At 41.8% G+C, this 15,515-nt stretch overlaps 1 protein-coding gene and 1 long non-coding RNA gene across 5 annotated transcripts in view; one reads left to right on the forward strand and one right to left on the reverse strand.

Annotated features, from left to right (window-relative positions):
* The window catches only part of parp4 (poly (ADP-ribose) polymerase family, member 4), a 30,700-nt gene that overhangs the window by 2,018 nt on the left and 13,167 nt on the right, over positions 1-15,515 (forward strand). For 2 of the 4 annotated variants that reach the window (XM_046365840.1, XM_046365868.1), the window contains exons 2-5: positions 8,690-8,817; positions 8,949-9,162; positions 9,805-9,913; positions 10,240-10,318. In XM_046365840.1, coding sequence (XP_046221796.1) covers positions 8,690-8,817; positions 8,949-9,162; positions 9,805-9,913; positions 10,240-10,318 — 530 coding nt within the window. Of the gene's footprint in view, positions 1-6,632; positions 6,786-8,689; positions 8,818-8,948; positions 9,163-9,804; positions 9,914-10,239; positions 10,319-15,515 lie in introns of those variants that run through there. The other 2 variants (XM_046365850.1, XM_046365860.1) reach the window with 2 other exon arrangements.
* On the reverse strand, positions 4,504-8,024 carry LOC124046000. Its single transcript, XR_006840939.1, has 2 exons — positions 7,200-8,024; positions 4,504-6,189 (listed from the first exon to the last, which is right to left on the reverse strand). It is a non-coding gene; the product is annotated as an uncharacterized LOC124046000 (long non-coding RNA).

Here is a 15,515-nt window from a genome sequence, read left to right on the forward strand (position 1 = left end):
TTTGCTGGCATGCATACATATTTTGTTGCCCCACCAAGATTTACATGCTAAAATTGCCACTGGTCACATGCAAGAGCCAGTAATGGTCAGTCACATGAATGAAGCAAACGTTAATGATGAATTAATTATGAATAAGCTAAATGATGCAATTATAACTTGTCTGCATATAATACATCTAACGGGACTGCCCCGAAAGAGCTCCTGATTGACATGTGCACTTGGTGCATTGAGTTGGTTGGAACCAGTCCAGCGTGCTAATAATAAATAATGATTCATATTAATATTTAATATTGACTTTGAGTGTCCCTGTGTAGAATTTCCACAACAATGGATTCACTGCTATCAAAGTCATTTCAAAGAGTAGGTTTATCAGAGCAAATGAAGCGTAACCATATTTTATGAATTCTATACAGTTCATTCAGAAAGTATTCATACCTCTTGACTGTTGAAGAAGAATGGGAGAAACTCCCCCAAATACAGGTGTGCCTGAATTCAATATATTTTTTCTCACCCATCTACAGTACACACAAATGTCCCATAATGACAAACTGAAAACATGATTTTAGACATTTTTGCAAATTTATTGAAAATGAAATATAGAAATATCTAATTTATACAGAAAAAAATATAAATGCAACATATAAAGTGTTGGTCCCATGTTTCATGTGCTGAAGTAAAATGTCCCTGAAATGTTCCATACATACAAAAAGCTTATCTCATTTTGTGCACATTTTTCTTTACCATCCTATAGTGAGCATTTTTCCTTTGCCAAGATAATCCATCCATCTGACAGGTGTGGCATATAAAGAAGCTGATTAAACAGAATGATCATTACACTGGTGCACCTTGTGCTGTGGACAATAAAAGGCCACTCTAAAATGAGCAATTTTGTCACACAACACCACGCCACAGATGTCACAAGTTTTGAGGGTTTGCACAATTGGCATGTTGACTGCAGGAATGTCCACCAGATCTGTTGCTAGTCAATTTCATGTTCATTTCTTTACCAATGTCGTTTTAGAGAATTTGGCAGTACGTCTAACTGGCCTCACAATCGTAGACCACGCGTAACCACGCCAGCCCAGGACCTCCACATCCGGCTTCTTCACCTGCGGGATCGTCTGAGACTGTGGGTTTGTACAACCAAAGAATTTCTGCACATACTGTCAGAAACCGTCTCTGGGAACATCATCTGCGTGATCGTTGTCCTCAGCACGGTCTTGACCTGACTGCAGTTCAGCGTCGTAAGCAACTTCAGTGGGCCAAGGCTCACCTTCGATGGCCACTGGCACGCTGAATAAGTCTGCTCTTCACGGAGGAATCATAATTTCAACTGTACTGAGCAGATGGCAGACAACGTGTATGGTGTTGTGTGAGCAAGTGTTTTACTGATGTCAATGTTGTGAACAGAGTGCCCCATGGTGGCGGTGAGGTTATGGTATGGGCAGGCATATGTTACAGACAATGAACACAATTGCATTTTATTTATGGCAATTTGAATGCACAAAGACACCGTGATGAGATCCTGAGGCCCATTGTCGTGCCATTGATCCGCCACCATCACCTCATATTTTAGCATCATAATGCACAGCCCCATGTTGCAAGGATCTGTACACAATTCCTGGAAGCTGAAAATGTCCCAGTTCTTCCATGGCCTGCATACTCACCAGACAAGACACCCATTGAGCATGTTTAGGATGCTCTGGATTGAGGTGTATGACTGCGTGTTCCAGTTCCCACCAATATCCAGCAACTTCGCAGCAACTTGAAGTGGAGTGGAACAACATTCCACAATCAAAAGTCTGATTGACTCTATGCGGACATGTCACACTGCATGATGCAAATGGTGGTCACACCGGATACTGACTTGACTGGTTTTCATGCCCTCGCCCCTACCTTTTTTCAAAGGTATCTGTGACCAACAGATGTATATCTGTGTTCTCAGTCATGTGCAATCCATAGATTAGGGCCTAATACATTTATTTAAATTGATTGATTTCCTTACGAACTGTAATTTAGTCAAATCTTTGAAATTGTTGCTTTTATATTTTTGTTCAGTGTGTATATACTATATAGTACCAGTCAAAACTTTGGACACACCTACTCATATTTCTCTTAATTTTTATTATTTTCTACATTGTAGAATAATAGTGAAGACATCAAAACTATGAAATAACACATGGAATCATGTAGTAATTAAAAAAGTGTTAAACAAATCTAAATACAGTTGAAGTCCGAAGTTTACATACACTTAGGTTGGAGTTTTTCAACCACTCCACAAATTTCTTGTTAACAAACTATAGTTTTGGCAAGTCGGTTACTTTGTGCATGACACAAGTCATTTTTCCAACCATTGTTTACAGACAGATTATTTCACTTATAATTCACTGTGTCACAATTCAAGTGGGTCAGAAGTTTACATACACTAAGTTGACTATGTCTTTAAACAGCTTGGACAATTCCAGAAAATTATGTCATGGCTTTAGAAGCTTCTGATAGGCGAATTGACATCATTTGAGTCAATTGGAGGTGCACCTGTGGATGTATTTCAAGGCCTACCTTCAAACTCAGTGCCTCTTTGCTTGACTTCATGGGAAAATAAAAACAATATCAGCCAAGACCCCCACAAGTCTAGTTCATCCTTGGGAGCAATTACCAAATGCCTGGAGGTACCACGTTCATCTGTACAAACAATAGTATGCAAGTATAAACACCATGGGTCCACGCAGCCGTCATACCGCTCAGGAAGGAGACGCGTTCTTTCTCCTAGAGATGAACGTACTTTGGTGTGAAAAGTGCAAATCAATCCCAGAACAACAGCAAAGGACCTTGTGAAGATGCTGGAGGAAACGGGTACAAAAGTATCTATATCCACAGTAAAATGAGTCCTATATCGACATAACCTGAAAGGCCACCCAGCAAGGAAGAAGCCACTGCTCCAAAACCCCCATTAAAAAAAAGCCAGTCTACGGTTTGCAACTGCATACGGGGACACAGCTTGTACTTTTTGGAGAAATGTCCTCTGGTCTGATGAAACAAAAATATAACTATTTGGCCATAATGACCGTCGTTATGCTTGGAGGAAAAAGGGGGGATGCTTTCAAGCCGAAGAACACCATCCCAACCGTGAAGCACGGGTGTGGCAGCATCATGATGTGAGGGTGCTTTGCTGCAGGAGGGACTGGTGCACTTCACAAAATAGATGGCATCATGAGGGTGGAAAATTATGGGGATAAATTGAAGCAACATCTCAAAGACATCAGTCAGGAAGTTAAAGCTTAGTCGTAAATGGGTCTTCCAAATGGAGAATGACCCCAAGCATACTTCCAAAGTTGTGGCAAAATGGCTTAATTACAAGAAAGTCAAGGTATTGGAGTGGCCATCACAAAGCCCTGACCTCAATCCACTCTGTCAGGTGGAATGGGCCAAAATTCACCAAACTTCTTGTGGGAAGCTTGAGGAAGGCTACCCAAACGTTTGACCCAAGTTAAACATCCACAGGTGGGGGTTGTGCTTACAGCCCATCACCGTGCAGGACGTTTGGCATTTGCCAAAGAACACCAAGATTGGCAAATTCGCCACTGGCGCCCTGTGCTCTTCACAGATGAAAGAAGATTCACACTGAGCACATGTGACAGAGTCTGGAGATGCCGTGGAGAACGTTCTGCTGCCTGCATGCTGCCTCAGTCATGGTGTGGGGTGGCATTTCTTTGGGGGGCCACACAGCCCTCCATGTGCTCGCCAGAGGTAGCCTGACTGCCATTAGGTACCCGAGATGAGATCCTCAGACCCCTTGTGAGACCATATGCTTGTGTGGTTGGCCCTGGGTTCCTCCTAATGCAAGACAATGCTAGACCTCATGTGGCTGGAGTGTGTCAGCAGTTCCTGCAAGAGGAAGGCATTGATGCTATGGACTGGCCCGTCCATTCCCCAGACCTGAATCCAATTGAGCACATCTGGGACATCATGTCTCGCTCCATCCACCAACGCCACGTTGCACCACAGACTGTCCAGGAGTTTACGGATGCTTTAGTCCAGGTCTGGGAGGAGATCCCTCAGGAGACCATCCGCCACCTCATCAGGAGCATGCCCAGGCATTGTAGGGAGAGGTCATACAGGCATGTGGAGGCCACACACACTACCGAGCCTCATTTTGACTTGTTTTAAGGACATTACATCAAAGTTGGATCAGCCTGTAGTGTGGTTTTCCACTTAAATCCAGACCTCCATGTGTTGATAAATTTGATTTCCATTTGTAATTTTTGTGTGATTTTGTTGTCAGCACATTCAACTATGTAAAGAAAAAAGTATTTAATAAGAATATTTAATTCATTCAGATCTAGGATGTGTTATTTTAGTGTTCCCTTTTATTTTTTTGAGCAGTGTATATATATTTCCTGAGTAATCTGAATATTTTGTTCCTATATTTGAAATGTACTGTAACTTTGCCTGTTCCTGAAAATTAGAGGCATCTACTAGGTGCTGCTATAATTCCTTTTTAAATCCATTTAAAATCAAATTTATTCAACACCAAAATATCTAACAGACCAAGAAGGAAGACAACTGTTTATCAAGTGCCACTCTTTTCTTAATTTGTGCCCTTGAAAACTAAACTCAGAATCAAACTGAAAAACATTTTGAAATTCAGGAAGAAATGTGTTAAGTATCAAAGAAAATTTCACGCCATCATTTCACAAGTGCAAGATGCGTTATGGTATGCTTAGATAAGTTAATGAAGTGCCAAATGAAAATAAAGAGCTATACAAGGTACAATTAATATATTCATAAATCATAAGGAGTTATCCTTAAGCATTAGATAAACATGTATGAAGAGAGCTGTACAAGGCAAGACATAAAAAAACACCAAGAAGAATTATGCAAATATCAATCAGGTAAATGTGCATATGAAGAGAACTGTGCAAGACAACAAAAAACACCAAGAGTTATGCCTAGATAATAAGGTAGAGCTAACAGAGAGATATTTACAAGGCACAAAATATAAGAACTATTTCAAAACAAAGTATTAGCCTAGAAACCACATAGATTAACATATTTTGAGCACACAGTCTGCCTAACTGGAACTCATATACTACCCGTGGCAGCATATGTAGGAAATGAATGCCTTCAGTTTAGGGATAACATCAGCACAGAACTTCACATCAATAGGCACATCAATAACAACCAGCTCGGACAGAGCCCAGACAACAGTTTGCATATCTCCAGTCCTGTGCAGAACATGCCCAATTGCTCCTGCACGTAGTACCCACAGGCTCCATTATGTTGCAGCTGAGGAACTCCATCCACCAGCTTAACGTTGAGGAGTTTGCCAGAGACTCACACTTCACTCAGAACAGAACATTTTCTAGAAGTTCTTGAGAGTTTAACACTCCATCTGTGGGCTTGCAGAAAGACATGGCTCCTTGACACACTACTGTGCCTCTACACTCCAAACTAAACCCACAGCTCTCCATCCATGTGTAGGCCACCTGCTCGTTTTTCTTGCCATATGTGGTTTCTGAGTTTCCATGGAACCTGGGGAAGAGATGCTCCTGCACAAAGTGGTTAGGATTTGTTGAGGTGCGCACAGGAACATTCTTTACTGAGCTTGCAGTGATCTGAAATATAAGTGTGTCATACCATGCATAGGAGGCACTCTGTGCTTTGGTAACCTCATCCAAGCTGGCACATTTACACTCCTCCAGCTTAACATAAAAGTCATAAAATTACAAATCAAATCAAATTTATTTATATAGCCCTTCGTACATCAGCTGATATCTCAAAGTGCTGTACAGAAACCCAGCCTAAAACCCCAAACAGCAAACAATGCAGGTGTAAAAGCACGGTGGCTAGGAAAAACTCCCTAGAAAGGCCAAAACAAGCATTTCTGATACTGTGTTGATGCCGTGTTCACTGTGTGGCTGCTGTTGGAACATGATGACTGTTCGGTTTAGCTTTGATGCACTATTTCAGAAGGCTCCAAGTGGAACATTGGCCCCTTCTAAACTCTTCTTAAGTACGTTGTGGGAGTGGTACGCAGGGGTTGCAGGTAGAGATGGTGAAGAGGCTGGGGTGCTGTCAGAGAACTCAAAAGATCTCGCTCAACCTTTTTGGAGCTAAATTCCACTGTGTCCCCAATTCCACTGGCATTGCTCATCTGTACATCCCTGTCAATCCTCCATACACGGCATTCTGCACCTTCAATAAAAAATTACTGTTAGAATAGTCAATTACAGTACAGAACACTAGTTTACATGGAGTTCACAGTTGACTAGTTTACAGTTTTGATGAGCTGATCTGTAAAAAAAGTCTGACCATTAAGTGTCTGATCACAATTAAAAATAAAATAACATTCTACCTTGAAGCAACGTGTTGAAAAACAGATGGTAATATGTAAATTAGCGCATATTTAAGGACGGGTTGCCTCATTTGCATATATATATATATTTTTTAAATAAATTAATCTTGTAATACAATAATGTCTTGTATTTATGTATACTTTCCACTAGTCAAGTTTCATTCTGATGAGAGCAAAGAGAGAGAAAGAAATCCCTATTAGCCTGTGGTTCCCGAATTTAAGCCAATAGAAGGCAACACAACATTGTAGAAGGGCGTGGCGTGTTAATGGGGCGTAGTCGTGTTATTCTTCTATACAAGGAAGTTTACAGTTGCTAGTAAAAATTGTCGTACAGTAGCAAAATACATGAGTACAGTTACAGCCACCTGTAACATATCATGTAAAGTTATCTTCACTGTAAGACAGCCACAGTAACGGACACCTACTTACGGTAAAACAGTTACATATTTTCTTTGTAGGTTTGAAAATATAGCATTTTTCCAAAGATTTTGATTTTACTGTGACTACTGTCGACAAGTGGGCTATTTTAATCAACTGGTTATGCACTGATTTTAATTTCAGGTAGCTGACTGAACTTCACCCAAGTTCATCAGAAACTTCCTTCCCCATGGAGTGGAGTTTAGTCAGCTAGTTGCATAGCTGTCTACGACAGGGGCTTATTACTGTTTCGTTTTTATGTGCTCACATCCATGTATTTGTATACATTTGATTGATAGCTGATTGATGTATTAATTATCCAGGTAGCGAGAACACACATTTTCAACCTGACAAAAAGCTAAAATATCTGTTGTTACACTCGCACTTCCGCATCTGTAACAGTCCAAACATGTTATTTTTTACCCACACTGCCCTTGCGCTGCCACTTTCTCTCGGGAATCCACGTTGAAACCGGATGCAGTTCGATTGCCATCCTAAATGGAGGCCCAATTCACTAGATTTAGCTCGAGGGAGCGAGTGAACAACTTTTGTCACTTGCGGGGTTGTTATGACCCACACTTCAATGCAAACAAGTCACATTGGTGGCGGTGAAGTGTCAAATGTAATCAACAAGGCTGCATTTTCGGCATGTCAGAAAAAAGTATGACGCTAGCTTATATACACACACTGTTTTTAGCGTTGGCAAATTGGCTTAGTCTCGTAGTGAGCAGCTTATAAAACGTTGCTCCGTTCATAAACATTTGTTTGCAATTCTGAAATGTATTGGAATAAATTACCAAACTATAAAACTAGCTAGCCAGCTCTAGGTAACTGTAGCGAGCTAGATACGTTAGCTTCCTAGGTACATTAATAGCTTTAGGTTAGTTGTTTTTAAACTCAACTTCAAGATTTCCACCAATGACGTTGCATCTCTGATCATCACGCTCCCTCGCTTGGGCAAGGGGGATTCGAGGTACACTGATGTGACGATGTAAAACTTTTAGGGCCGAGGGCTGTTAAGCTGCGTTAATTGTAGAAATAACACATTTTCCTTCAGAAGTTCCAGCTAGGCAGGATAACGTTAGCTAATTCATTTTCTAGCTATAATACAGTAGGCGTATATTAATAATTATATAGTTACTATAAGTAGACATGCAATCATAATTGACTGTAGAGCATATAAAGCATCTACAAGCTACCAGTGGCTGAAAACAATCATTGCGGAATGAAGGAGTGACGAATTTCCGGTCAAGGGCGGTCCTTTTAAAAAACACATTCCTTCCTCCCTTGCCCTGCAAGTGTATACTCGTCAGACGTCATGGTACATCATCAGAAGTGTCCACTTAGTTTGAGGGGATAAGGTTAGTCTGTTAAGTGTTTGGAATTTGAAATCAGGTGTGTGTGTGTGTGTGTGTGTGTGTGTGTGTGTGTGTGTGTGTGTGTGTGTGTGTGTGTGTGTGTGTGTGTGTGTGTGTGTGTGTGTGTGTGTGTGTGTGTGTGTGTGTGTGTGTGTGTGTTCAAACTGGTCTCAGAGCATTTCGTATTATTCTGTACGTACGTCAAGAGACTCCACTTAGTATGTTATGTTTCGTATGGTATATATTAATTTGTTGATGTTCATCACCGATTTTGTATGATAAGTTACGAACTGCAATTTGTATTATATGTTCCGATTTTCTAAAAACGTACAATATTTTACAAATTTGCAAAATGTATGATATGTTACGAATTCAAGCTAGGTGGCTAACATTAGGATTAAGGTTAGAGTTCAATTAAGGAGATGGGTTAGGGGAAGGATTAGCTTAAAGGGTTAATGGAGTGTCTTGGATTTACAGACAGAATAATATGAAATGCTCTGAGACCCGTCCGGTGTGTTTGATAAGACAATGTCATAAAGGTTTTTCTCTCCTTCAACAGCTATGGCTCTGTTTGACAACTGTTTTGTGGTTTTGGAGCTGAAGAATTTGCCTTATAAGGAGAAGAATAGGCTGAAGCTGGCAATAACAGAGAATGGGGGCAGCATTTCCTATGTGATCAATAAGCAGGTCAGGTGCACATTAACACAAACTATTTTGAATTCATAGGCTAGATTCAAACATGTTGGCGATATTGATGATCTGTCTTTCTTGCTCTCTTTCTCTCTTGATATATCGCTCTCTTTCTGTCATCCCCACAGTGTACTCTCGTAGTGACGAGCAGTATGTCCAGTCTGAGCTCCAGTCGGGTGCGGAGCATGAAGAAGCATCAGACTCCAGTAGTAGGGGTGGAGTATGTGTCACTCTGCCTGGAGAAGGGAGTCCTGCTGCCTGTAGAGGACTACTGCCTGCCCCCCCCTCCCTCTACCTCTCTCATCCCACCCAGGCCTGCCTCTCCCTTGCCATCTCAGTCAGGTACAAGCCAAACCTTTCCCCTTTCAGTCAAATACAATCTTTCCCAAATTTAAATATGCTTTATTGGTGATTAAAATATACAATGTTACACAACAATGTTGCCAAAGCAGTTGTCACGCAAGTAAATAGGCAAGTAAATAGACTCAGTAATGAATAGATGCTTTATCTTTCTCATCTATGCTTTAACTATAAGTAATCCCTAAGTAATAATACAACTCCGCTTCTTCATCACTGTCAGTTTCAGGCATCACCATTCTCTTTGCATGCAGGCTTTTACATGTGTGTATTTCCAATGAAAAGCTTCTTGCACATTCAGCAAGCAGAGCAAGGGTTTGTCATCTTTGAGCATTCTCCTCTGACACAATCACAGTGGGTGGTGTCTCTCGCTCTGTTCCCAGCATGTTGACTCATTCACCCAGTGTGTTCTTTTGAGTTAATCAGTCATGAGGCTGTTTTTTTCCCTACAGTTGTCTTTAACTGACAAAGGCACTGTGTGCTCACTATGGGTGTGTTTCATCACACTTTTCTGTGTTTGAAGAACGATGCCTTTTTTACAAAGGGGTGTATGTGTAATATATGGATGTTTTGAATAGAATTGGACTTTGACATAGGGTGTGTTTGTGTGCGTGTTATGTGTGTTAGTGTTGAAGGGGACGAGCCAGCCGGCTGAAGTTCAGACCCAGACAGTGAATGCTGTAAATCAAGCCGAGAGGGCAGGGAATCAGGAGAGTACTTACCTGGGCAAATTCAGGTGTGTACCTACTGTACCACTTACCTGTCAATCACTGCCTGACTAGATGTCATACTTTTCCTTCCTGACTTTAACCTGGTCATGGCCCCACATTCAATGACACAGGTCTTATACCAGAGTACTAACCAGTTGAATAACCTAGGTTATGTAATTGTTGTATGCAACTTATGTAATTGCCCTGCAATAATGTATGTATTTATTTATTTAACCTTTATTTAACTAGGCAAGTCAGTTAAGAACAAATCCTTATTTACAATGACGGCCCACCCATAGTGTAGTAACCAAGCTACATGACTCGTTTGTGTTTTCTTTTTTTTTTCTTTTAGAGTGTATACTGAAAGTGACAATGATCTACCAACATATCCAACAAATTTCCAAGTGGCCAAATACTCCATTTTTGGAAAGGTAAGCCCACCCATAGGCAGTACAGTTTATTTATCTCACGTCAGCTTTACTTGTTGATCCTGTTGATTGACACACCTGTCTTTACTTTGTGTGTGTGTGTGTGTGGCAAGAAAAAGTATGTGAACCCTTTAGAATTACCTGCATTTGTGCATAAATTGGTAATAAAATGTTATCTGATCTTCATCTAAGTCACAACAATAGGCAAACACTGTCTGCTTAAACTATTAACACACAAATAATTGTTCATGTTTTTATTGAGCACACCATGTAAACATTCACAGTGCAGGTTGGAAAAAGTATGTGAACCCTTGGATTATATAAAAGGTTGACCCTCTTTTTGCAGCAATAACCTCAACCAAATGTTTTCTGTAGTTGCGGATCAGACCTGCACAACGGTCAGGAGGAATTTTGGACCATTTTTCTTTACAAAACTGTTTCAGTTCCACAATATTCTTGGGATGTCTGGTGTGAACTGCTCTTTTGAGGTCATGCTACAGCATCTCAGTCGTGTTGAGCCCTGCGTGTCCCCAGGCACCCTCATTTGTTGACTTCTGTGATCAAAAAATCCTTGGTTTCATGCATGTTAACATTAGAAGCCTCCTCCCTAAGTTTGTTTTATTCACTGCTTTAGCACACTCGGCCAACCCTGATGTCCCAGCTATGTCTGAACCCTGGCTTAGGAAGGCCACCAACAATTCTGAGATCTCCATACCCAGCTACAACATTTTCTGTCAAGATAGAACTGCCAAAGGGGGAGGAGTTGCAATCTACTGCAGAGAGAGCCTGCAAAGATCTGTCATACTTTCCAGGTCTATACCCAAACAGTTTGAACTTCTAATTTATTTTAAAAATTAACCTCTCCAGAAATAAGTCTTTCACTGTTGCCGCCTGCTATTGACCCCCCTCTGCTCCCAGCTGTGCCCTGGACACCATTTGTGAATTGATCGCCCCCCCGTCTAGCTTCAGAGTTCGTTCTGTTAGGTCACCTAAACTGGGATATGCTTAACACCCCAGCAGTCCTACAATCTAAGCTAGATGCCCTCAATCTCACACAAATCAACAAGGAACCCAACAGGTACAACCCTAAATCTGTAAACATGGGCACCCTCATAGACATTATCCTGACCAACTTGCCCTCCAAATACACCTCTGCTGTTTTCCAGCGTTATGCAAGGCAACAATTCTTAGCTCTCTTTTGTTCGAGGCATGGTTCTACTCAGGCAATGCTATTTGTGAATAGCAAATGCACATTTTATAAATGTTTTTTATGGGGCAGGGCAGCTCTAACCAAAATCTCCAATCTCGTCTCATTGATTTGACTCCAGGTTAGTTGACTCTTGACTCCAATTAGCTTTTGAAGAAGTCATTAGCCTAGGGGTTCACATACTTTTTCCAACCTAAACTGTGAATGTTTAAATGATGTATTCAATACAGACAATACAAATACAATAATGTGTGGGTTATTAGTTTAAGCGCACTGTGTTTGTCTATTGTTGTGACTTAAAATGTTATCTGATCTTCATCTAAGTCAAATTTATGCAAAAATCCGGGTAATTCCAAAGGGTTCACATACTTTTCCTTGCCACTGTACGTATATAAATGTGTATGTATTTAAACTCAGCAACAAAAAAAAAGAAGTTATTTTCAGCAAACTTAACGTGTAAATATTTGTATGAACATAACAAGATTCAACAACTGAGACATATAAACTGAACAAGTTCCACAGACATGTGACTAACAGAAATGGAATAATGTGTCCCTGAATAAAGGAGGGGTCAAATTCAAATGTAACAGTGAGTATCTGGTGTGGCCACCAGCTGCATTAAGTACTGCAGTGCATCTCTTCCTCAAGGACTGCACCAGATTTGCCAGTTCTTGCCGTGAAATGTTACCCCACTCTTCCACCAAGGCACCTGCAAGTTCCCAGACATTTCTGGAGGGAATGGCCCTAGCCCTCACCCTCCGATCCAACAGGTCCCAGACGTGCTCAATGGGATCGAGATCCGGGCTCTTCGCTGGCCATGGCAGAACACTGACATTTCTGTGTCGTAGGAAATCACGCACAGAACGAGCAGTATGGCTGGTGGCATTGTCATGCTGGAGGGTCATTTCAGGATGAGCCTACAGGAAGGGTGCCATATGAGGGAGGAGGATGTCTTGGCTGTTACGCACAGCGCTGAGATTGCCTGCAATGACAACAAGCTCAGTCCGATGATGTGAAACACCGCCCCAGACCATGACAGACCGTCCACCTCCAAATCGATCCCGCTCCAGAGTACTCCTCCGTGTAACACTCATTCCTTCGACAATAAACGCGAATCCGACCATCACCCCTGGTGAGACAAAACCGTGACTCGTCAGCGAAGAGCACTTTTTGCCAGTCCTGTCTGGTCCACCATCTCCTGTCTGGTCCAGCAAAGATGGGTTTGTGCCCTTAGGCAACCTTGTTGCCGGTGATGTCTGGTGAAGACTTGCCTTTACAACAGGCCTACAAGCTCTCAGTCCAGCCTCTCTCAGCCTATTGCGGACAGTCTGAGCACTGATGGAGGGATTGCATTCCCGGTGTAACTCGGGCAGTTGTCGGGCAGTTGTTGTTGTATCACGTAGCTGTCCCGCAGGTGTGATGTTCGGATGTACCTATCCTGTGTAGGTGTTGTTACATGTGGTCTGCCACTGCGAGGACGATCAGCTGTCCGCCCTGTCTCCCTGTAGCGCTGTCTTAGACGTCTCACAGTAAGGACATAGCAATTTATTGCCCTGCCCCCATCTGCAGTCCTCATGCCTCCTTGCAGCATGCCTAAGGCACATTCACACAGATGCCCAGGGTCCCTGCTCATCTTTCTTTTGGTGTTTTTCAGAGTCAGTAGAAAGGCCTCTTTAGTGTCCTAAGTTTTCATAACTGTGACCATAATTGCCTACCGTCTGTAAACTGTTTCTTAATTAACGACCATTCCACAGCTGCATGTTCATTAATTATTTATGGTTCATTGAACAAGCATGGGAAACCGTGTTTAAACCCTTTACAATGAACATCTTTGAAGTTATTTAGATTTTTGCAAATTATCTTTGATAGACAGGGTACAGAAAATGGGACGTTTCTTTTTTTTGCTGAGTTTATATATACACTGCTCAAAAAAATAAAGGGAAAGCTAAAATAACACCTCCTAGATCTGAATGAATTAAATATTCTTATTAAATACTTTTTTCTTTACGTAGTTGAATGTGCTGACAACAAAATCACACAAATTATCAATGGAAATCAAATGTATCAACCCATGGAGGTCTGGATTTGGAGTGACACTCAAAATTAAAGTGGAAAACCACACTACAGGCTGATCCAACTTTGATGTAAATGCCACCCCACACAATGACTGACCCACCGCCAAACCGGTCATGCTGGAAGATGTTGCAGGCAGCAGAACGTCCTCCACGGCATCTCCAGACTCTGTCACGTCTGTCACGTGCTCAGTGTGAACCTGCTTTCATCTTTGAAGAGCACAGGGCGCCAGTTGCGAATTTGCCAACCTTGGTGTTCTCTGGCAAATGCCAAACGTCCTGCAGGGTGTTGGGCTGTAAGCACAACCCCCACCTGTGGACATCGGGCCCTCATACCACCCTCATGGTGTCTGTTTCTGACCGTTTGAGCAGACACATGCCCATTTGTGGCCTGCTGGAGGTCATTTTGCAGGGCTCTGGAAGTGCTCCTCCTGCTCCTCCTTGCACAAAGGCAGAGGTAGCGGTCCTGCTGCTGGGTTGTTGCCCTCCTATGGCCTCCTCCACTTATTGTCAATCAGTGTTGCTTCCTAAGTGGACAGTTTGATTTCACAGAACTGTGATTGACTTGGCGTTACATTGTGTTGTTTAAGTGTTCCCTTTATTTTTTTGAGCAGTGTATATATCATATACAGTTGAAGTCGGAAGTTTACATACACTAGGTTGATACATTAGGTTGAAGTCATTAAAACCCGTTTTTCAACCACAAATTTCTTGTTAACAAACTATAGTTTTGGCAAGTCGGTTAGGACATCTACTTTGTGCATGACACAAGTCATTTTTCCAACAATTGTTTACTGACCAGTGGGTCAGAAGTTTACATGCACTAAGTTGACTGCCTCTAAACAGCTTGTAAAATTCCAGAAAATGATGTCATGGCTTTAGAATCTTCTGATAGGCTAAGTGACATCATTTGAGTCAATTGGAGGTGTACCTGTGGATGTATTTCAAGGCCTACCTTCAAACTCAGTGCCTCTTTGCTTGGCATCAAGGGAAAATCAAAAGAAATCAGCCAAGACCTCAGAAAAATAATTGTATACCTCCACAAGTCTGGTTCATCCTTGGGAGCAATTTCCAAATGCATGAAGGTACCACGTTCATCTGTTCAAACAATAGTATGCAAGTATAAACACCATGGGACCACTCATCCGTCATACTGCTCAGGAAGGAGACGTGTTCTGTCTTCTAGAGATGAACGTACTTTGGTGCGAAAAGTGCAAATCAATCCCAGAACAACATCTTGTGAAGATGTTGGAGGAAACAGGTACAAACGTATCTATATCCACAGTAAAACGAGTCCTATATGGACTTAACCTGAAAGGCCGCCATAAAAAAAGCCAGACTACGGTTTGCAATTGCACATGGGGACAAAGATTGTACCTTTTGGAGAAATGTCCTCTGGTCTAATGAAACAAAAATATAATTGTTTGGCCATAATGATCGTTGTTATGTTTGGAGGAAAAAGGGGGAGGATTGCAAGCCGAAGAACACCATCCCAACCGTGAAGCACGGGGTGGCAGCATCATGTTGTAGGGGTGCTTTGCTGCAGGAGGGACTGGGGCACGTCACAAAATAGACATCAGTCAGGAAGTTAAAGGTTGGACGCAAATGGGTCTTCCAAATGGATAATGACCCCAAGCATACTTCCAAAGTTGTGGCAAAAAGGACAACAAAGTCTAGGTATTGGACTGGCCATTACAAAGCCCTGACCTCAATCCTACAGACAATTTGTGGGCAGAACTGAAAAAGTGTGTGTGAGCAAGGAGGCCTACAAACCTGACTCAGTTACACCAGCTCTGTCAGGAGGAATGGGCCAAAATTCACCCAACTTATTGTGGAAGGCTACCAGAAACATTTGACCCAAGTTAAACAATTTAATGGCAATGCTACCAAATACTAATTGAGTGTATGTAAACTTCTGACC

This window comes from Oncorhynchus gorbuscha, linkage group LG01 (assembly GCF_021184085.1).
Source record: "Oncorhynchus gorbuscha isolate QuinsamMale2020 ecotype Even-year linkage group LG01, OgorEven_v1.0, whole genome shotgun sequence".
Lineage (NCBI taxonomy): Eukaryota > Metazoa > Chordata > Actinopteri > Salmoniformes > Salmonidae > Oncorhynchus > Oncorhynchus gorbuscha.